This window comes from Natrix helvetica (genome assembly GCF_964273705.1).
Source record: "Natrix helvetica genome assembly, chromosome: 3".
Taxonomy (NCBI): Eukaryota; Metazoa; Chordata; class Lepidosauria; order Squamata; family Natricidae; genus Natrix; species Natrix helvetica.
Genome location: NC_138549.1, coordinates 171,227,057 through 171,248,558, shown reverse-complemented (window position 1 = coordinate 171,248,558; position 21,502 = coordinate 171,227,057). Strand labels below are relative to the sequence as shown.

The window sequence follows — 21,502 nt, the reverse complement described above, 5'->3', positions numbered from 1 at the left end:
GTTCTAGTCACGCCTTAACCATGAAAGCCAGCTGGGTGACTTTGGGCCAATCACAAAGAGATGGTGAGTTTTAGCCCCGCCTTAGCCATAAAAGCCAGCTGGGTGACTTTGGGCCAATCACAAAGAGATGGTGAGTTTTAGCCCCGCCTTAGCCATAAAAGCCAGCTGGGTGACTTTGGGCCAATCACAAAGAGATGGTGAGTTCTAGTCCCACCTTAGCCATGAAAGACAGCTGGGTGACTTTGGGCCAATCATAAAGAGATGGTGAGTTCTAGTCCCACCTTAGCCATGAAAGATAGCTGGGTGACTTCAGGCCAATCACAAAGATGGTGAGTTCTAGTCCCGCCTTGAAAGCCCACTGACTGCCTTTGGTCTAGTCCCTCTCTCCCAGCTCAATTCATCTCACGGGGTTGTTTTGTGGCAACGATAGGAAGAAGGTGGTGTGTTGTCTATGTTCACCACCTTGAGTTATTTGTAAAAATAAACAAACAAACAAATGTAGTTCATCCACTTAGATTCTAATTCTAACTCCAATCCAACATTTTAACCTTGTCTTGCAGGCTATCGCTACAATGACCTAGTTTCCCCGCACTATCTGAACATGATTGCCAACTTATCAGGATGTTCCGCCCACCGCCGCACCCCCAACTGCTCCGACATCTGCTTCCATAAGAAGTACAGGACCCACGACGGGTCTTGCAATAACCTCCAGCACCCTATGTGGGGCGCATCCCTTACGGCCTTCCAACGGCTGCTGAAGCCCGCTTACCAAAACGGCTTCAACCTCCCCCGGGGCTTCTCCTTGGCGGAAGATTCCAGGGATCTCCCCCTTCCTCTGCCTCGCTTGGTCTCGACCGCCCTGATTGGCACGGAGACCATCACCCCGGATGATCGCTTCACTCACATGCTTATGCAGTGGGGGCAGTTTCTGGACCACGACTTGGACCAGACGGTGGCTGCGATCAGCATGGCGCGTTTCTCGGACGGGGTGTCATGCAGTCAGGTGTGCACCAGCGATCCCCCTTGCTTCTCCATTATGATCCCCAAGAATGACCCCCGGGTACGCCGAGGACGGTGCATGTTCTTTGTGCGTTCCAGCCCCGTGTGCGGCAGCGGGATGACCTCCCTGCTGTTGAATTCCGTCTACCCCCGGGAACAGATCAACCACCTCACCTCCTTCATCGACGCTTCCAACGTCTACGGTAGCACTGAACAGGAGTCCCTCGAACTGCGGAATCTCAGTAACCAGAACGGGCTTCTGAAGTCAGGCCAGGTGGTTCCGAGTTCGGGAAAACCCCTCCTGCCTTTCGCCACTGGGCCGCCGACTGAGTGCATGCGGGATGAAAGTGAGAGCCCGGTGCCGTGTTTCTTGGCTGGGGATCATCGGGCCAACGAACAACTGGGATTGACTTCCATGCACACCTTGTGGTTCCGTGAGCATAACCGGGTGGCTGCCGAGCTCCAGTCTTTGAACCCTCACTGGGATGGGGATACCATCTATCATGAGGCTCGCAAGATTGTGGGGGCCCTGATGCAGCACATCACCTATTCCCACTGGCTTCCCAAGATCCTTGGAGAAGCTGGGATGAAGGTCATGGGAGACTACAAAGGCTACGAGCCCACCACCAATGCTGGCATCCTGAATGTTTTTGCCACCGCGGCTTTTCGCTTCGGCCACACCCTCATCCATCCGCAACTCTACCGGTTGAATGAAACTTTCAAGCCCATCCGGCAAGGCCATGTCCCACTTCACAAGGCGTTCTTCTCCCCATTCAGGATCATCCAGGAGGGTGGCATTGATCCCCTTCTGCGCGGACTTTTTGGCGTGCCTGGGAAAATGCGGGTGCCTTCTGAACTCCTCAATATGGAGCTGACCGAGAAGCTGTTTTCAATGGTGCACTCGGTCTCCCTGGACCTGGCAGCCATCAATATCCAGAGAGGGCGCGATCATGGCATCCCTCCTTATAATGACTTCCGGGTCTTCTGCAACCTCACCTCTGCTCAGGAGTTTGATGACCTCAGGAATGAAATTAAAAATCTGGAGATCAGGGAGAAACTCAGGAGGTATGGGAGCATGGACAATGGATGCTAGAGAAGTCTCCATCTCCCTTCTTTCTCCTCCTTCTGTGTCTCCATCTCCTTTCTTCTTCTTCCTTTCTGTTTCATCTCCCTTCTTTCTCCTTCTTTCTCACTTTATGTCTCCATCTCCTTCTCCCTCTCCTCTCCACCTCCTCTCCCTTCTTTCTCACTCTGTCTCCATTTCCTTCCTCCTCCCTCTCCTCTCTATCTCCATCTCCCTTCTTTCTCCTTACTCCGTGTCTCCACCTTCTTTCTTCTCCCTCTCCTATCTCGCCTCCCTTCTTTCTCCTCTCATTGTTTCCCTTTCTTCTCCCTCTCCTATCTCATCTCCCTTCTTTCTCCTTCTCTTTCTCACTGTCTCTCTATCTCCTCCTTCTCCTCCCTCTCTATCTCCATCTCCCTCCCTTCTCCTTTATCACTGTGTCTCCATCTCCTCTCTTCTTCCTCTCCTCTCTAGCTCCCTCTCCCTTCCTTCTCCCTCTGTCTCCACCTCCTTTCTTCTCCCTCTCTTTCTCCCTCTCCCTCCTTCTCCATTCAACTTGTTGGGTCAATGCTTCTTCAATGTCACTCTCCCAGTCTAATATCATAGCCAAGATATCTGTCCAGTGTAGTTCTGGGTTTATCCGTTACCATTTCAAAAAGCCGAGACCTTCCCTTTGTCTCTTCTTGAAAGATAAACATTTCACCCCCATGAAAATCCTTGCAGTCCCTCAATTGGATCTGCTCCACGTCTCTTAATCTTTTCCTCCTTCGCTCCTGCAGCTTATATGGAATTACAAAGAATATGGACCTCTTTCCCGCCTTGATGGTAGAAGATCTTATCCCAGGGACCAGAGTAGGGCCAACTCTCATGTGCTTACTGGTGACGCAGTTCAGAAGACTCCGAGATGGAGACAGGTAATTCCCAATTTTCCCTCAGAAACCAGTCTCTCTACCAGCTTCTTCAGTCTGGCAGCCAGCAGGTATGTCAGTCCCCATCAACCTTGCCAGAAAGATCATGCTAGTTAACAGAGTTGGAAGAGATCTTGTAGGTCATCTAGTCCAACCCTGCCCCCCCTCCCGCCCAACCAGGAGACCCTACCTACACCATTTCTGACAGATGACAGTCCAGTCTCTTCTTGAAAGCCTCCAGGAATGAGTTGACATCCAACATTTGGAGGCTGCCAAGTTGGAGAAGGTTGCTCTTTATTCTTTTACCCAAGCAACTTGCTGTTGATTTACCCTATTTCCCTGAAAATAAGACCTCCCTGGGTAATAAGCCCAATCGAGCTTTTGAGTGCATGCGCTGAAATAAGCCCTCCCCTGAAAATAAGCCCTCCCCCAAAAAATATTGCAACATAGCAGCAGCCGTGAGGTGATCACTCTCGCCGCCTCCTGCACCTCAAAAATAATAAGACCTCCCTGAAAATAAGGCCAAGTGCTTATTTCGGGGGAGGGGGGGGTTTCAAAAGAAAATAAGACCCTGTCTTGTTTTCAGGGAAACACGGTATCATAATTTATTATTTGTCATAGCTGTTTGTTCTGACCCCCTCTCCACGCCTGTGAATAAACCAGAACACAGAGTTGGCTGTTTGCCACTGTTTAATTATTGAGATAACGAATCCTTTGACTGAGAGGCCAGACAACTCACGTTCAAATGAAGCAACACAGATAGTCCAAACGAACAGACACGGCTAGAATAAACAGATAGATTTTCTTAACTACTAATTCGAACGGTTGTTTCCTGCAAATGTCCCCTCCCAACGCCTCACCTATAATCTCTTGGGAGGGGCCAATCCACAACCACCTGTGCATAATCATCTTCTGTGAGTCTGCCTATGGAGTTGCTGCTTCCGTTTCTCAGCCCTTCTCAATCTAGCATCAGGGACAAACTGCCTTTGAACCTCCCCACTGCTCCATGCCTCAGGCGCCTCCTGGTGGCCAACCAGCCTCTCTGGTCCCTGCTCTGAGGCTGAACCCTGAACAGGGTCCTCCACATCATCCAGGGCAAACTCATATGGTTCCTCGCTATCCGAGTCCATCAGCAGCTCAACCGGATCCTGCTGGGCCACAACAGCTATTTATATCTTACTTTTCAGGATAACAGCCTCCTTGAAAAGGGCTTTCAATCCAGAGTGATAATTATAAATGAAACACAATATTTGGTGATTTTATTTACTGTTAAATCCACTTCAGCAGATTAGCCTTTCTCCCATTTCCTTGGGGAATCTGTTGTTTTAATCAAGGCTCACCAGCCCTGGCAAAGAGCGTGTTTTTACATTAGTCGTATCTTATTTGGTGAGTTCCCATCTGTTCTTGCCGAGATATAGCAATAGCACTTAGACTTATATACCGCCTCCCACAGTGGTGGCATTCAATATTTTTTTTACTTCCGGTTCTGTGGGCGTGGCTTGGGGGCAAGGCATGGCTTGGTGGGCGGGGCAGGACGGATACTGTAAAATCCCCATTTTCTCCCGATCAGCTGGGACTCAGGAGGCAGAGAATAGAAGGGGCGGGGCCAGTCAGAGATGGTATTTACCGGTTCTCTGAACTGCTCAAAATTTCCATTACAGGTTCTCCAGAACTGGTCAGAAACTGCTGAGTACCACCTCTGGCCTCATAGGGCTTTACAGCCCTCTCTAAGCAGTTTACAGAGTCAGCCTATTGCCTCTCACAATCTGGATCCTCATTGTACTGGCCTCGGAAGGATGGAAGGCTGAGTCAACCTTGAGCCAGTCAGGATCAAACTGCTGGCAGTTGGCAGTGTTAGCTTGCAAAACTGCATTTTAATTGCCATGGCTCTTATAGAGGAGCACATCTAGAGAGTCTATGGAGATTCTCCGTCATCCAGGTCATGGATTGTCCCAAAGGTGCTTTTTTTCAAGAGGCAACTGGACTTTTTGTTTTTTTTTTCTTCGAAGACGTTTTGCTTCTCATCCGGGAATCTTCTTTCGCTCTGACTGGATGGTGAGCCTCCCATTTCCCACCATCCAGTCAGAACTGAAGAAGCTTCCTGGATGAGGTGCAAAACGTCTTCAACCCCCCCCCCCCCAAAGCCCAGTTGCCTCTTGAAAAAAAGCACCTTTGGGACACATCTAGAGAGAGGAAAAATGATGTTCTTTGAAGACCATAATTAAATCTCCCTCTTTTGAGTTCTCCAGATGTTCTATATCCTCACCTTTTTGCTTCTCTCTCTTAGGTTTTGGTATGAAAATCCAGGTGTGTTCACTTCGGCCCAGTTGACACAAATCAAGCAGGGATCCCTGGCCCGCATTATCTGTGACAACAGTGACCACATCCAGCAGCTCCAGAGGGATATCTTCCAGGTGGCCTCCTACCCTCAAGGCATGGTGGACTGCAGTGAAATTCCCCAGGTGGATCTGCGTTTGTGGAAAGACTGCTGCGAAGGTGAAGAAATCACAGCACGGTGACACTTTGCAGGAATAGGTCAAAAAAGTGCCTTTCCCCACTTAGAAGACACTATTATCTCTTCTGACCTAGACTTCCTCATACAGTAAAAAGCAGACGCTTAGTCCCCCAAATCCTCTTTTTATTTCAAAGGCTGTGAATTATGTTCATTCACAGCCCATAATTAGTCCCAACTAGTTCGTAAAGGGTTGCAAAATCCCCATTCCCTCCCCACTCCTGGGGGAAGGATATTGCAAAATCTCCATTCCCACCCCACTCTGGAGCCAGCCAGAGGTGATAGTTGCCAGTTCTCCGAACTACTCAAAATTTCCGCTACCAGTTCTCCAGAACGTGTCAGAACCTGCTGAATTTCACCCCTATTCATAACTCACATTTTTCAGTGCCATTGTCACTTTGAACTGTCACTAAATGAACTACCTGTAACTATATTTCAGAGTCCTTGGTGCTCCATGAGTTTGATTGCTTTCTTGTAGGCGTTTCATGACCCAACTAGGTAACATCATCAGTGCTACAAAGGGGTGGGGTTTACTTCCTGTAAATATATTTACCTTGTCAGTGTTGGTGGAAATACTGTTTTTTGTCTTGGTGGTTCCTTGATTAGATTGATTATTTGTGCTGGTAATTTTTTGATTGGGGTATATCGTTTATTGCTTGATTGTTGGTATATCTTGGTGTTAATCTCTGCTTATCTGGCTGTTGATTGCTGGCGAGGAGGTGTTTTGGCCTTTTGTTTCCTTTTTCAGCTTTCATCATGTCTTCGGACTGCCAGTTGGTATTCATGGATGCACTTTACTAGTCTCCTGCTTGCCTCTCCTACGTAGTGGCTGTCAGTGACGTGCAGTCAGGGGAGGCAGAGCCTCACCGCTCTCATCATGAAAATAAAAAAAAATACTCCGGGAAGCCGCGAAAGTGGCTGGGAGAGGTGCGCGGCTTGGTTTAGCCTCCCTGGACATCTCAGCAGCAGCCCCAAGTGTGCTGATCTCACCATTTTTTGCATCGGGCGAGCCCGGGATCCTTGCAAGGGGAATGGGACCACGTGTGCAGGCGGCTCCTCAGCGCACAGCCTCAGATTAGCACAGCCGCAATCCCCTTCCCCTGCACACGTGGTCCCATTCCCCTCCTTCCTAAGCCAACATGAAGGGGACCGCGGCTGCGCTGATCTAAGGCTGTGCGCTGAGGAGCCGCCTGCACACGTGGTCCCATTCCCTTTGCAAGGATCCCGGGCTCGCCCGATGCAAAAAATGCCTAGGAAACATCATCAGTGCTAGAAGGGGGGGGGAGGAGAAAGGAGAAGTTTCTCTTCTCAGAAATGTCTTCTCAGTGGAGCTGCTGCAGCCTGTCTGTCCCTTTCTGACATTTGAATGATAAAAGAAGAAGTGAAAGTTCACCTGCAGTGGCCTTCAACCTAGGTAGCGTGACATAGTCCTTGCATAAAAAATGCGAGTTGATACATGTGTGTTAAGAAACCTCATTCTTTGAGACACATGGAGGTGACTCACCCGATGAATTGAAATTCAGCTGTCTCCCAGAGAATGGTATTTTTGAGGCATCTCATTTCAAGGATTGCATAGAACATAGAAGAATAGGATTGGAAGGGACCTTGGAGGTCTTCTGGTCCAACCCCCTGCTCAGGCAGGAGACCCTGGACAAACTGCTGTTCTTCAAAGGCTGGAGTTCTGGAGGAAAGCTGTTCCAGACTGTTTGTTTTCACTGTCAGGAAACTTCTTTTTTTAAGGTTCTTCCTGCCCTCCAGAGCCTTTACCATTCTCGTTTTTCTTCTCTGCCCATTTTCTAGAGTCTCAACATCTTTTTTTATATTAGGGTGACCAGAAATAGATGTAGTGTTCCTACGGTAGCCTCACTGGTATCCTAAATAAGATAATGTCTTCTTGGAGAACATACAATACAATACAATAGCAGAGTTGGAAGGGACCTTGGAGGTCTTCTAGTCCAACCCCCTGCATAGGCAGGAAACCCTATACTGTTTCGGACAAATGGCTATCCAACATCTTCTTAAAGACTTCCAGTGTTGGGGCATTCACAACTTCTGGAGGCAAGTTCTGTTCCACTGATTAATTGTTCTAACTGTCAGGAAATTTATCCTCAGTTCTAAGTTGCTTCTCTCCTTGATTAGTTTCCACCCATTGCTTCTTGTTCTACCCTCAGGTGCCTTGGAGAATAGCTTGACTCCCTCTTCTTTGTGGCAACCCCTGAGATATTGGAACAATGCTATCATGTCTCCCCTAGTCCTTCTTTTTATTAAACTAGACATACCCAGTTCATGCAACCGTTCTTCATATGTTTTAGTCTCCAGTCCCCTAATCATCTTTGTTGCTCTTCTCTGCACTCTTTCTAGAGTCTCCACATCTTTTCTACATTGTGGTGACCAAAACTGGATGCAGTATTCCAAGTGTGGCCTTACCAAGGCATTATAAAGTGGTATTATCACTTCACGTGATCTTGATTCTATCCCTCTGTTGATGCAGCCTAGAACTGTGTTGGCTTTTTTGGCAGCTGCTGCACACGGCTGGCTCCTATTTAAATGGTTGTCCACTAGGACTCCAAGATCCCTTTCACAGTTACTACTGTTGAGCAAGGTACCACCTATCCCGTACCTGTACATAAATGTTCTTCAGTTGAAGTTTAAATGTAGTCCTTTCAGATATCGAATTTGTGACCGTTTCTTATGCGTTTTGTCCAGCAAAAAGTGGCAAGGGGTGTTGCTGACCTGAGGTTAGCTTTTTGGAAAGAGAAGTGAACATGCGCTTTTGTATAAAACCCATTTAGCTGGTTCCCCTGTATCTTCTACATGCAGGGAGAATGAAGAAAGCTAAGATGACAGATATGGGCATTTATGAGTTTTGGTTTTTTTTCAAAAGTTGTGAAATTCTTCTTCTTGCCCTAGATTGCAACACAAGAGGTCAATTAGGGGCTCTCTCCCAGCAGTTCCGAAGCAAAAGATCATCCAACTTCAGCTATCCAGGAGAAAACCCATCCAAAGCCACGTTAGGAGAACCAAGGTATATTTCTGAGCTTCTTCTTCTTACACTTGCGTAGTTTAAGATTTAATGGACTCTTTTTTTAAAAAAAAAGCTCATCCTCTATATATTTTTTGCATGATCAACACATTTCTGGGTTTATTCACAGAAGGGCTAAGGCAATTTCAGCTACATTGTGTGTGGACGTCAACTCCCAGAATTCCCCAGTCAGATGAAAAAGCCAGTTGAGAAACATTGGGCTAAGACTACCAGATGTGGTTTGAGAAATTCCACATGACTGCAGTATGGTCTAGTGGTTATTGTTCTAGTAGCTAAGGCACCAGGCTAGTAACCAGGAGACGGTGAGTTCTATTCCCACCTTAGGCATGAAAGCTAGCTGGGTGACTTTGGGCCAATCCTTGTCTCTCAGCCCTCACAGGTTGTTTTTTGTGGGAAAAATAGAATTATTTATTTATTTATTTTATTGAACTTATTAGTCGCCCCCTCTCCCCACAGGGACTCGGGGCGACGTACAGAGCAATAATCAAGATAGCACCATATATCGTGCAGAGGAGGTAAAAATAAGTCCATAAATAAGCATACTTACAAAATTTAAAACCCCAAAAATATTAAACTCTAAAAACTTTAAAAAACAAAATTTCCCATTATAAAATGACCTGGGGTGGCAAGATTGTAACGTTATGCCAGGCCGGCTTGACAAAACAGGTAGGTCTTCAGCTTCATACGGAAGGAGCGAAGGTCGGTTGTTGTCCGGATGTCTGGGGGGAGGTCATTCCAAAGGGTAGGGCCCACCACAGAGAAGGCCCTACTCCTGGGCACCGCCCTCTGGCACTCTCTAGAGGACGGCACCCGGAGTAGCCCCTCTCTGTGTGAGCGAATGGGTCGCAGGGATGTATGGGGCAGGACGCGATCCCGCAGGTAACTGGGCCCTGTGCCATGGAGCGCTTTGAAGATGGTAACCAGTACCTTGAAGCGCACCCGGTAGGCCACAGGAAGCCAGTGCAGCTCGCGCAGGATAGGTGTTATATGGGAGAATCTCGATCTCCCCATAATAACCCGCGCGGCTGCATTCTGGACCAACTGCAGTCTCCGGGCGCACCTCAAGGGGAGCCCCATGTAGAGAGCGTTACAGTAGTCCAGGCGGGACGTCACCAGCGCGTGAGTGACTGTGCGCAAGGCCTCCCGGTCCAAAAGGGGCCGCAACTGGCGCACCAGGCGAACCTGGTGGAACGCCCCCCTTGCCACGGCCGCCACGTGATCTTCTAAGGTCAGCCGATCATCAAGGAGGACGCCCAAGTTGCGCGCCCCTTCCACCGGGGCTAATTGCTCATCCCCGATGGTCAGCGATGGAATATGCTGATTGAATCGGGAAGCCGGGAACCACAGCCACTCTGTCTTGGAGGGGTTGAGCCTGAGCCTGTTGTCATCCATCCAGACCCGTACAGCTTCCAGACACCGGGCCATCACTTCGACAGCCTCGTTGGGGTGGTTTGGGGTGGAAATGTACAACTGAGTATCATCAGCGTACAGATGGTAACTCACCCCAAAACCACGGATGATCTCGCCCAGCGGCTTCATATAAATGTTGAACAGGAGAGGCGAGAGGATCGACCCCTGTGGGACCCCACAAATGAGGGGCCTTGCGGTCGACCTCTGCTCCCCCGTCAACACACATTGCGTCCGGCCAGAGAGGTAGGAGCGGAACCACCGTAGCACGGTGCCTCCAACCCCCAACCCCTCCAGCCGGCGCAATAGGATACCATGGTCGATGGTATCGAAGGCCGCCGAGAGATCTAATAGGACAAGGATGGAGGAACAACCCCCATCCTTTGCCCTCCAGAGATCATCCACCAACGCGACCAAGGCCGTCTCCGTGCTGTGACCGGGTCGGAAGCCGGACTGGCGCGGGTCTAGATAATCAGCTTCCTCCAGGTGGCGCGGAAACTGCTGAGCCACCACACTCTCAACAACCTTCGCTAAAAAAGGAAGGTTGGAGACAGGACGATAATTTGCTAGCTCCTTTGGGTCCAGAGAAGGCTTCTTGAGCAGGGGCCTGACCACCGCCTCTTTCAAGGCGGCCGGCATCAGGCCCTCCCCCAACGAAGCGTTCACCAGTCCCAGTAGCCAGCCTCGTGAGCCCTCCCAGGAGGCCAGCACCAACCAGGAGGGACACGGGTCCAGTAAACATGTGGTGGCCCGCAGTCGCCCGCGCAACCTGTCCAAATCTTCGATGACAACAGGGTCAAACTCCTCCCAGCATGGTCTCTCAAGACTAGTCTCGGACGTCCCCACTGGAGCACTGGAGTGGGTCCAACCTCTCCGGATATGATCGATTTTATCCTGCAGGAACTCTCCAAATTCCTCTGCCCTGCCCTGCAATGGGGGGTCCCGCTGCTCCTGTGACAGAAGGGAGCGGGTCACCCGAAACAGGGCGGCAGGGCGGTTCTCTGCGGACGCTATAAGAGTGGCACAATACTGACGTTTGGCCACTCTTATTGCCACAAGGTAGGTCCTTATGTAGGCTCTTACCTGTGTTCGGTCAGCTTCGGAGCGGGAGGATCTCCACTTACTCTCCAGGCGTCTCCTAAGGCGTTTCATCGCCCTTAGCTCCCCGTTAAACCAGGGGGCCCGGGTCGATCGTGGCCGTCGGAGAGGCCGCAAAGGCGCCACCCGGTCCAAGGCACCGGCAGCCGCACTATTCCATGCGGCTACCAGGTCCTCAGCCCGGGGGCGGGACAGGTCAGCAGGAGGTGGCCCAAGCTCCGCCTGGAACCTATCTGGTTCCATCAGGCGCCTGGGGCGGAACCATCTGGGATAATCTGGTTCCGCCTCCCCGCGGTGGGGAGTAGCGCCAGGGAAGTCCAGCTGGAGAAGTGAGTGATCTGACCATGACAAGGGCGTGATGACTAAATGCCCTCTTCCCAGATCACTCGTCCACTGGTCGGAGACAAACACAAGATCCAGAATGTGGCCTCGCTTGTGAATGGGGTCCTGAATTACTTGAGTCAGACCCATGGCTGTCATGGAAGCCATGAATTCCCGGGCTACCTCGGATGCCTTTCCCGTCGACGGCAGGTTGAAATCCCCCATCACTAGTAGTTTGGGGGTCTCAACCGCCATCTCCGCGATCCGCTCGAGGAGCTCGGGCAGGGCCGTTGATGTATGGCGGGGAGCCAGGTATACTATCAACAGGCCCAACTGACTCCCTGGGCCCCACTTTACGCCCAGAGACTCACAACCAGATGTCTGCGACACAGTGAATTCTCTCGGTGCCAGATCGTCCCGGATGATAATTGCTACCCCCCCACCCCTACCTTGGGCCCGTGGCTGGTGGAATACACGGTAACCTGGAGGGCACATTTCCCTGAGGGGCAACCCCCCCTCCGGGCCCAACCAGGTTTCCGCTATTCCTGCGAGGTCCGGCTCCCCCTCTGTGATCAAGTCACTGATGAGGGGGGCCTTTTTAACCACGGACCTCGCGTTACATAACATCAGCCTAAGGCCCAGGCTCTGCTGATCCTGTCCACCTAGTCTGCGGGGGTTGGTACAAGCGACCGGGCGTATCCAGTGGCCCCGGTCTCCCAACCGACTATACGTTCTTCTAGTGTCCTCGCGCCTGCCCCTCCCTACGACCGTCGTGATTGGAATTCCCCTTATAGGAATGGGGATAGTATTATGAATGTTGGCTGCCTTGAGTTATTTATAAATTAAGAAAGGTGGGTAGAATAGAATAGGAATAGAAGAGAATTATTGACCAAGTGTGATTACACGCAAGGGATAAAAAGCAAAAAATAAGATTAAAATTGCAAAGGGTTAGCTTTTTCTTCAACCCTTTACTTCCACCTAATAGTAATTTGGTTGCCCTAAGCAGAATATCTCTCCCCTAAGTTTACCAGAAACTCCCACATAAGCATTATCTCACTTAGATACCCCTGTGAACTCCAGCAAAGTTCTATCCTTGCTTTTATTCACTTCTTGTTAGGGTGGAGGAATCACCTTTGAAAGATGAAGAAAACCTCAGATCTTTAGTGAAGGAACTTGAACAAACTATCTTTTCTCTTCGGAAACAGGTACCTGGGTGGGGAGATCTGGTTTATATCACCTTCTGTTTCAAAGTCCTTGACATTCGTAAGGAATTCTTGCTGTTTCACCTGTGAAGGCTATCCAAAACCTCTTATGGAATCTGAAGTTTCTGTAAGCAGCCCAGAGTTGCTCTATCAAGGAGACGGGCAGCATATAAATTGAATATATAGATAAAGTTAGTAACATTTTTTATTAATGGTATTTTATATTACTGGCTTTGTGCATCTTATGACTTGGCCTTAGCAAAAACCTTGCCAATGATGCTCTTCTAAATCACGGTAACATAAATCATTATATATGTGGGACTCTAGACATCAAATCAACCGATCAGGTTATCTCTACTGCAGCCTTCCTCAATCTTTTACTCTCTGGGTATCTTAAACTGCACTTTCCATCATACTATCAGGCAGGCCATTGTGGCAACAGTCTAGCACAGGGTTGTCAAACTCACATTGTCACGTGACGTATCACAACTTTTGCTAAACTGGGGGTAGGCGCGGCCAGCATGTGATGCATCTGGTCTGCGGGCCGGGAGTTTGACACCCCTGGTGTACCATCTTTGAAGGACACTAAATTAAGAATGGCTGCCAAGTTCATTGCTTCCGATTAATAGTGATTGCTTCCGATTAATAGCGATTAATAGATTGGTTCCCCTCTACTAATCGCTCTCCTGATTTTCTCTGCTGCCAGGTCAATGGCTTGGAAGGTCAACTCAGAAGACACCAAAGAATTCTTGCTACTAAATATGGCCGCCATCAAGAGAATGGAGCAAAGGAGAAAAAAAGATGACCTCATTTAGGTGCTGCTTGAGTGAGAGGACAATCTGTGGGTGAAAGAAGGAAGGGTGGGTTGAGGAATGTTTTCTGGAGCAAGGCCAAGAGCATTGGTGTCCATAGATGGGAGAAATGGTGACCCAGGGATCAAATGACTCAACCGATGCACTTCTAACACCCAGTGGTTCAATGCACATCATCACTTCATTGATGGAATGACATCAGGATTCCTGTATCACCATGTTGATGTCACTGTGGCTTATAAAAAACATCAGTCGTTAAGAGTACTATTTGGATTGTAAGACTCACTTCTGAGCAGCTGGTCTTTCTTAAGCCGTGCACCTATCTCTTTTTCAAAAAAAAAGAATCTTGTATGGTATTGGTAGTCAGTGTTGAAATAGCAGAAGTACTGATAGGCAGATCCAATGATGGTCTTTCTTCAGCCTGAGTTTTGTTTTCAGAGGAAAGTTAAGAAGGTCAAGACTCCCACAAGTGAATCTTCATCCTTAATGACTTAATGGACATGTCCATGTAATTTTCCCTATGTCACAAACGGGGATGGTTTGCTATGGCCTCCTGGGATATTTTTTTCAGCTTTCCTGTTTAGTTTGCAGATCTAGGATTTCTTGATGGTGTCATATCAAAGTGTCCAAAATATCTAACCCTGTTTAGCCTTTTGATATCAGCCAAAGTCAAACTAATGATTTCCACCTTCTGAGATACCTTCAAGTTAAGCTTGATTCCTGGTGGATTCATGGATTCATACATATTATTTTCTGGGTGACAATATGGAAGTGATTTGTGTTGGCACTGACCTATTGCAGCATGTGGGTTATTTACTTCCCACTTAGTCCATAGCTATGGTTTTCTCTGATGGCCTCCGGCTGAAGTACTAGCTAGACGTGACTTTACAATATTTAGGTTTTAATCTTAGATCAGATTGCCCATGTGTTGCTACCCATTAAAGCTGAATAACAGAATGACATAGTTGGAAGGAACCTTGGAGGTATTCTAGTCCAACCCCACACTCAAGCAGCAGATCCTATACCAGTGATGGCAAACCTTTTTGGCACCAAGTGCCCAAATTGGAATGCATGTGTGCGCGCATGTGTGCATGCACTGGCCAGCTGTTGTTCGCATGCAGTGGAGTGCCGGAAATCTGAAGACCAGCTGGCCAGTGCGTACCCGACACTCCGACGCATGCAAAGACCAGCTGGCGACAGCACGCATGCCCACAGAGAGGGCTTTGCGTGCCACCTCTGGCACGCATGCCATAGGTTCACCATCATGGTCCTCCTATACGATTTCAGACAAATGGCTGCCCAATCTCTTCTTAAAAACCTCCAGTGACGGAACATCTACAACTTCTGAAAGCAAGCTGTTTCACTGATTAACAGTTCTCAATGAAAGGACATTTCTCCTTAGTTCTAGGGTTGCTTCTCTCCTTGATTAGTTTCCATCTGTTGTTTCTTGTCCTGCCCTCAAGTGCGTTGGAAAATAGCTTGACTCCCTTTTTTGTGTGGCAACCCCTAGTTCTAGCTAATTAGATGCTCTTGGGTAGTTCTACTTCAATATATTTCATTTTTCCCCATGCTACATTACTTGAGTCTGGCAATATGCCCAGGTTGTGTTGCACAAGCAGGCCTTATGGATTTATAGGCTTAGCCCGGCTAGCAGTGAATTCTAGTGTACATTCATTATATTGAAGTAAAAAGGTAGGCCTTATTTCTTCCTAAACTACATCTTGAAAAGAGACAAGCATGTGAAAAAGACTTATAGCTCCCTTATACACAAAAGAACAAAAAATTAAACTATCAATAGGTCATCCCAAAGGTGCTTTTAAGAGGCCACCGGACTTTCTGGTTTTTCTTTGAAGACATTTCATTTCTCATCCTCTTGAAAAAGCACATTTGGGACAACCATAACCTGCATGACTGAGAATCTCCATAGACATTTATCAATAGGTCAGATGAAAAACTTTGTGAAGGCACTGGCATTATCTGTCTCTTTCTATTCATTTTAGCAGTCAACTCACAAGTAGAGATGTTGCCCTCTCTAGCAGCTACCGTATTTTCAGAGTATAAGACACACCGGAGTATAAGACACACCAAGGTTTTGAAGAGGCAATTTTTTTAAAAAAAAAGTTTTTGCACTCTGCAAACCTCCCAAAAACGCCCCCTTTTTCGCGAAAACAGGCCCGTGTTTTTTTTTTAAAGGCATAATAGCCTGTGGGGGCGTGCAGAGTGTTCTGGGGGGTACCCCCCCCCAACGGGCAAAAAACAGCCCCTTTTTTGAAAAAACAGGCCTGTTTTCTTTTCCAAAAAAAGGCATGAATAGCCTTCGGGGGTGTGCAGAGTGCTCCTGGGGGGTGTTTAATTGAAATGTTCCTCGAACTCTGGGCAGTCTTTTTAATTCTGTTGTCACGTTGCTCCTCAAAAAGAGCAGGGTTTGCATTGTGATTATGCAATACACAACTGGTCATGCACCACTGCAGTCCACAGATGGCTCTGGATTTAGCATTCTCCTTCTAGATTTTGGGAGATGGGAGTATATTTGTTTCTAATTTTGCTGCAGGAAATTACAAATAAAGCAGTTGTATTCTTTCTGAAAACATTTTGTTCCATTTTTTTTTACTGATTCCTTTTTCCTGGCTATGGCTTTCTCCATAAAAATTCAGTATCTCTTTCTGTATTATTTGGAATGCAATACTCTCTTTCACCAAACCAGCTGTCATTACAAAATGCATGGTCAAAGTATGTGGAAAAGGAAAACGTTTGGTAGGCTAACTTATTCACCTGTCCTGGTTTTTAAGTTGAGGATTTCCAGTACTTATAAACCTTATGACCTCTCAAAGATAAATGAACCTTTGAAGAGATCTCATTGAGTGTTCTTCATATTAACACTTTGCCTTTAATAAAGCTTTCCAACCCTGGATGCAAATTACTCACAAGTTCTTCACTGATCCATGTTAAATTTTATTATTAGACATCATGTTTCTTTGGAGATTTTCCCAGTATATTTCTGGATTGTGGGACCTGGTTTGATTTTGTTTTCTTTTGTCTTGCTCCGATAATAAGCAATTCTCCATCTATTTAGATTCTTGAAGATCTCTTAGACAGAATCTGTCCTGACTGGCTTCATTTATTTGATTTCTTAGCAAGAAGTTGGGCTTTATTTTCAATTCCACCCCTTGGCCTCCATTCCACACGTTTTCAAAATAGCTCACAGGCACACCATAAAGTTACTGCTGTTTAATTTTTACATCCCTTGTTTGCTTAAGTTTTCTTTCATCGTCATGTAGTCCAAATCCGTTTTTTGAAGGCGGCTTTAGTTTCTGTCATAGTCTCCTTGATGTGGCTTATTAACTAATCGCTTTCTCTGCTTGCTGCCCATCACTTGTGTTAGGAGCCAATATGGAAAGGTTGAGATACAACTAGTTCATACTTGGGGTATATTTACAGAGCCATGAAGAGAAGATAAAGCGGCTGTTGCTCTTGCAGGTTGGCTTCAGTATGAACCTCCACCTTGCTAAGTAATATATTAAACTACAGAACCATTGATTGACTGAATTGAACTGCTGCTCTCATATTCCTTGCACAATTTGCAAGATGTGGACTCATAAGAAAAAATGTGATAATGCAAAGCAATAATTTGTAATATAATTCAAATTAAACTATGAGGTAATACAGAACAGCAAAACTGGTAAACAAACCACAAGAATAAATAAGATAGTAAAATGTTCCTTTATTTAACAATAGTAAAAGAATAGTAAAACTAAACCAATGTTCACTGTGATTACTATTTACTGATTAGTTATGGAAAGAATAGCAAAATGTTTCAGAAGTTTATATACACTGGAATATTTGGTTTGATGATACAGTCCTTGCTCACATTGACACATACAATTTGAGATGGCAATGAAGTGTAAGTATCCACACACCTGCCTTTTAGGTGTAATTAGGTCAGTAATAAATATTCAAGGAGTGTCTTATACCTTGAGAAACCTTATAGCATTTTATTCAGAGCTGAACTGCTTTTACTGGTTACTGAAACGTGTTAGCCGTGCTCCATCCATTTTTAATGTTCCTCTCCCATGGAGGTATCTTTATCTCCCATGGAGATTTCCATTTGTTCTGAAGGATTTTTCCCACTCCATACATTTCTAAACTTTCTTCTCTGAGAGTGGTTAAATCCAAATGAATCATGATTGATCCTTTGATTGAGGTTTCCACTGTTAATTAAACTCTTTATCCCAGAATCATCAAATAATTTCTTTTCAATTTTATAGGTGATGTTTGAAACAGAAAAAGCAATTTTGCTAGGATATTCATTTTTATTTTTTCTATATCTAATTTTATTTGCTTAAGTAGTTTTATATACTTGTCTTTTTTATCATTGCTTATCTTGCTGTTAAGTATATTCCCAAGTATTTCTTAACTATTTGAATGGTTTCTTTGATGATTATAAAGATTTCTCCTGTTAGTGAAGCTCTTTCCACACTCCAGACATTTATATGGTTTTTCTTCTGTGTGAATTCTTTGATGTTGATGGAGATGTCCAACCCGAGCAAACCTCTTTCCACACTCCAGGTATCTGTACGGTTTTACTCCAGTGTGAATTCTTTGATGATTATTAAAACTCTTTCTCATAGTGAAGTTCTTTCCACACTCCAGGCATTTATAGGGCTTTTCTCCTGTGTGAATTCTTTGATGGAGATGGAGGTGTCCACCCTGAGTAAAGCTCTTTCCACATTCCAGACATTTATATGGTTTTTCTCCTGTGTGAATTCTTTGATGTTGACGGAGATTTCCATCCTGAGCAAAGCTCCTTCCACATTCCAGGCATTTGTAGGGTTTTTCTCCTGTATGAATTCTTTGATGGAGACGGAGGTGTCCACCCTGAGTAAAGCTCTTTCCACATTCCACACATTTATAATGTTTTTCTTGAGCGTGAATTCTTTGATGTTGATGGAGGTGTCCATCCTGAACAAAACTCTTTCCACATTCCAGGCATTTGTAGGGTTTTTCTCCAGTGTGAATTCTTTGATGTCTATAAAGATTTCCCCTCACACTGAAGCTCTTTCCACACTCCAGACATTGATATGGTTTTTCTCCTGTGTGAATTCTTTGATGATTATCAAGAATTCCCTTCAGAGTGAAGCTCTTTCCACATTCCTGACATTGATATGTTTTTTCTCCGGTGTGAATTCTTTGATGATTATCAAGAGTTTTCATCAGACTGAAGCTCTTTCCACACTCCAAGCATTTGTAGGGTTTTTCTCCTGTGTGAATTTTTTGATGTTGACGGAGGTGTCCACCCTGAGTAAAGCTCTTTCCACACTCCATACATTTGTAGGGTTTTTCTCCAGTGTGAATTCTTTGATGATTATAAAAATTTCCCCTCACATTGAAGCTCTTTCCACATTCCAGGCATCTGTAAGATTTTTCTCCCGAGTGGATTCTTTGATGTATATACAGACCACTTTTGTGACAAAAGCTCTTTCCACATTCCACACATTTATAAGGTTTTTCTCCTGTGTGAATTGTTTGATGATTATTAAGAATTGTCTTCAGATTGAAGCTCTTTCCACATTCCAGACATTGATATGGTTTTTCTCCGGTGTGAATTCTTTGATGTCTACAAAGATTTCCCCTCACACTGAAGCTCTTTCCACATTCCTGGCACTGATATGGTTTTTCTCCTGAGTGGGTCCTCAGATGGGTTTGAAGCTGCTGATTTGTTTTGAAGGATTTTTCACATTCTGTGCATTCGTGTTTCTTTTCTCCCTGGCGGCTTCTTCTTCCTCGGGGATTCCCGCGCTTTCCGTCTGTTCTGAAGGACTCTCCGCACTCCGGGAGCGTCTCGGCGGCTCCGCTTGTTCCCGCCTTTCCCTCTTTCTCTCGGCTTCTCCCTCCGGGCATCTCCCTTCCTCTCCGGCTCATCCCGTTTGCGGGCGGCTCTTCCGCAGCCCGAGAGCGGCCGGGATTTTCTTGCCGCCACCGCCTCCCGCGGAAGCCGCGCCTGAGGTGGGCAGGGCTGCCCCGCGAGGCCGCTCCTCTCCTCTCGGCCGGCGCTTTCTTCCTCCGCCGGGCTCGTCCGTCCTCCTAAAGGGGCGAAGGAGGAGGAAGAGAGGCGCGTCAGGGCTTCGTCCCTTTCCCCCCGAGAGGACTCCCAAGCCCGCCCGGGGAGGAAGGCCGAAGCCGCCGCCGCTCACGGGTCTTTCAGGCAGCCTCCCTCCCTCCTCCCCCGCCCGGGAGTCTTAAAGCGTCCCCCGCGCCCTACCTGCCTCGGGCGTCCGCCAGGCCAGACCCTCCGTCCAGTCCCCGCACTTACGCGTCCCGATATCCTCCCGGTGACGTCATTGGAATCCGGGCGCTTGGCAACCGGTATGCATTATTCATGACGGCTTCAACGTCCCCGAGTCATGTGATCCCCCTCTGAGCGCCTCTCAGCTAAGCAAAGTCCATGGGGGAAGATGGATTCGCTTAACAGCCGAGTGATTCATTTAGAAACGGCAAAGATTTGCTTAACAAATAGAGATCTCTATGGAGACTCTCGGTCATCCAGGTCATGGTTGTCCCAAAGAGGCTTCCCCCCCACCCAAGTGGCAACTGGAGTTTCTGGTTTTTATTTGAATATATATTTCCCTTCTCACCCAAGAAGCGTCTTCAGCTCTCACTGGAGGGTGGGGAATGTATACATCCTTCCATTCCCATCCCACCACCCAGTCAGAGCTGTAGAAGCTTCTTGGATGAGAAGGGAAATATATATTCAAAGAAAAAAGTCCAGTTGCCTCTTGAAAAAAGCACCTTTGGGTTAACAAAGAAAGGTTGAGAAATTGGGGTGACTCCCTTAACAATTGCATTGCTTAGCAATTGGAATTCTGGTCCCAACTGTGTCCTAAGTCAAGGACTACCTGGATAAATAGGTAGGTAGGTAGTTGGATGGATGGATGATAGATATAGATAGATGATGCAGATGGATGATAGGTAGACAGGTAGGTAAGTAGATGATAGATATATAGATAGTTAGATAGATGTTGGATAGATGATAGATAGATGGATAGGTAGGTAGATAGGTGATTTAAAGATGATAGGTAGATTGGTCGGTAGGTAGATATATAGATTTATTTATTTATTTTTTATTTGATTTGATTTCTAGACTGCCCCCTCTCCCCGAAGGGACTCGGGGCGGTGTACAGGTACCAAATTAAAAACCTTACAAATAATCATAAATATAGTTAAAATCGAATTAAACTTTAAACCCCTGTACAAATTTATAAAAATTAAAAACTTAGCCTAAGACCAAAATTTAAAAATACAGGCTGAGGTGGGAGAGCTGGAATTAGGCCAAGCCGGCTAGATTAAACAGGTGGGTTTTGAGCTTCTTACGGAAGGAGCGGAGGTCCGTGGTTGTTCTAATATCAGGGGGAAGGTCATTCCAGAGGGTCGGGCCCATCACAGAGAAGGCCCTTCCCCTGGGCGTCGCCCGCTGGCACAGCCTAGTGGACGGCACCCGGAGGAGTCCCTCTCTGTGTGAGCGAATCGGCCAAAGGGATGTGTGGGGCAGGATACGATCCCGCAAATAACTAGGCCCTGTGCCATAGAGCGCTTTAAAGATGATAATCAGCACATTGAAACGCACCCAAAAAGCTACAGGTAGCCAGTGCAGCCCTCGCAGGAGAGGTGTTATGTGGGAGTATCTAGCGACTCCCGAGACTGCCCGCGCGGCCGCATTCTGAATCAACTGCAGTCTTCGGGTGCATCTCAAGGGGAGCCCCATGTAGAGAGCGTTACAGTAGTCTAGCCGGGACGTCACAAGCGCATGGGTGACTGCGAAGGACGTTCCGATCCAATAGGCGACGCAATTGGCGCACCAGGCAAACCTGGTGAAACGCCCCCCTTGCCACGGCTGTCACATGGTCGTCCATTGACAGCCGGGCATCTAGGAGGACGCCCAAATTGCGTACCCTATCCACGGGGGCCAGATATTCGCCCCCAATGGCCAGTGATGGAATCAGCTGGTTGAACCGGGGTGCCGGTAGCCACAGCCACTCCGTCTTGGATGGGTTGAGCTTGAGTCTGTTACTTCCCATCCAGATCCGTATGGCTTCCAGACACTGGGACATCACTTTGACGGCATCGTTGGGGTGGTTCGGGG

General features: G+C 47.1%; 2 protein-coding genes across 4 annotated transcripts in view; one reads left to right on the top strand and one right to left on the bottom strand.

The window, feature by feature from the left end:
* LOC309390390 (peroxidasin homolog) overlaps nt 1-21,502 on the top strand; it is a gene marked incomplete at its 5' end in the record, with an annotated part of 160,667 nt that overhangs the window by 134,248 nt on the left and 4,917 nt on the right. For 2 of the 3 annotated variants that reach the window (XM_081949690.1, XM_081949691.1), the window contains 6 exons: nt 561-2,064; nt 2,842-2,976; nt 5,258-5,466; nt 8,393-8,507; nt 12,469-12,556; nt 13,260-16,178. In XM_081949690.1, coding sequence (XP_081805816.1) covers nt 561-2,064; nt 2,842-2,976; nt 5,258-5,466; nt 8,393-8,507; nt 12,469-12,556; nt 13,260-13,358 — 2,150 coding nt within the window. In that variant the 3' untranslated portion in view covers nt 13,359-16,178. Of the gene's footprint in view, nt 1-560; nt 2,065-2,841; nt 2,977-5,257; nt 5,467-8,392; nt 8,508-12,468; nt 12,557-13,259; nt 17,631-21,502 lie in introns of those variants that run through there. The other variant, XM_081949689.1, reaches the window with a different exon arrangement.
* LOC309390432 (uncharacterized protein) lies at nt 16,294-19,700 on the bottom strand. Its single transcript, XM_081949774.1, has 2 exons — nt 19,676-19,700; nt 16,294-19,446 (listed from the first exon to the last, which is right to left on the bottom strand). Exon 2 carries the CDS (start codon nt 19,282-19,284, stop codon nt 17,776-17,778), a length of 1,509 nt encoding a protein of 502 aa, XP_081805900.1. The 5' UTR covers nt 19,285-19,446; nt 19,676-19,700; the 3' UTR covers nt 16,294-17,775.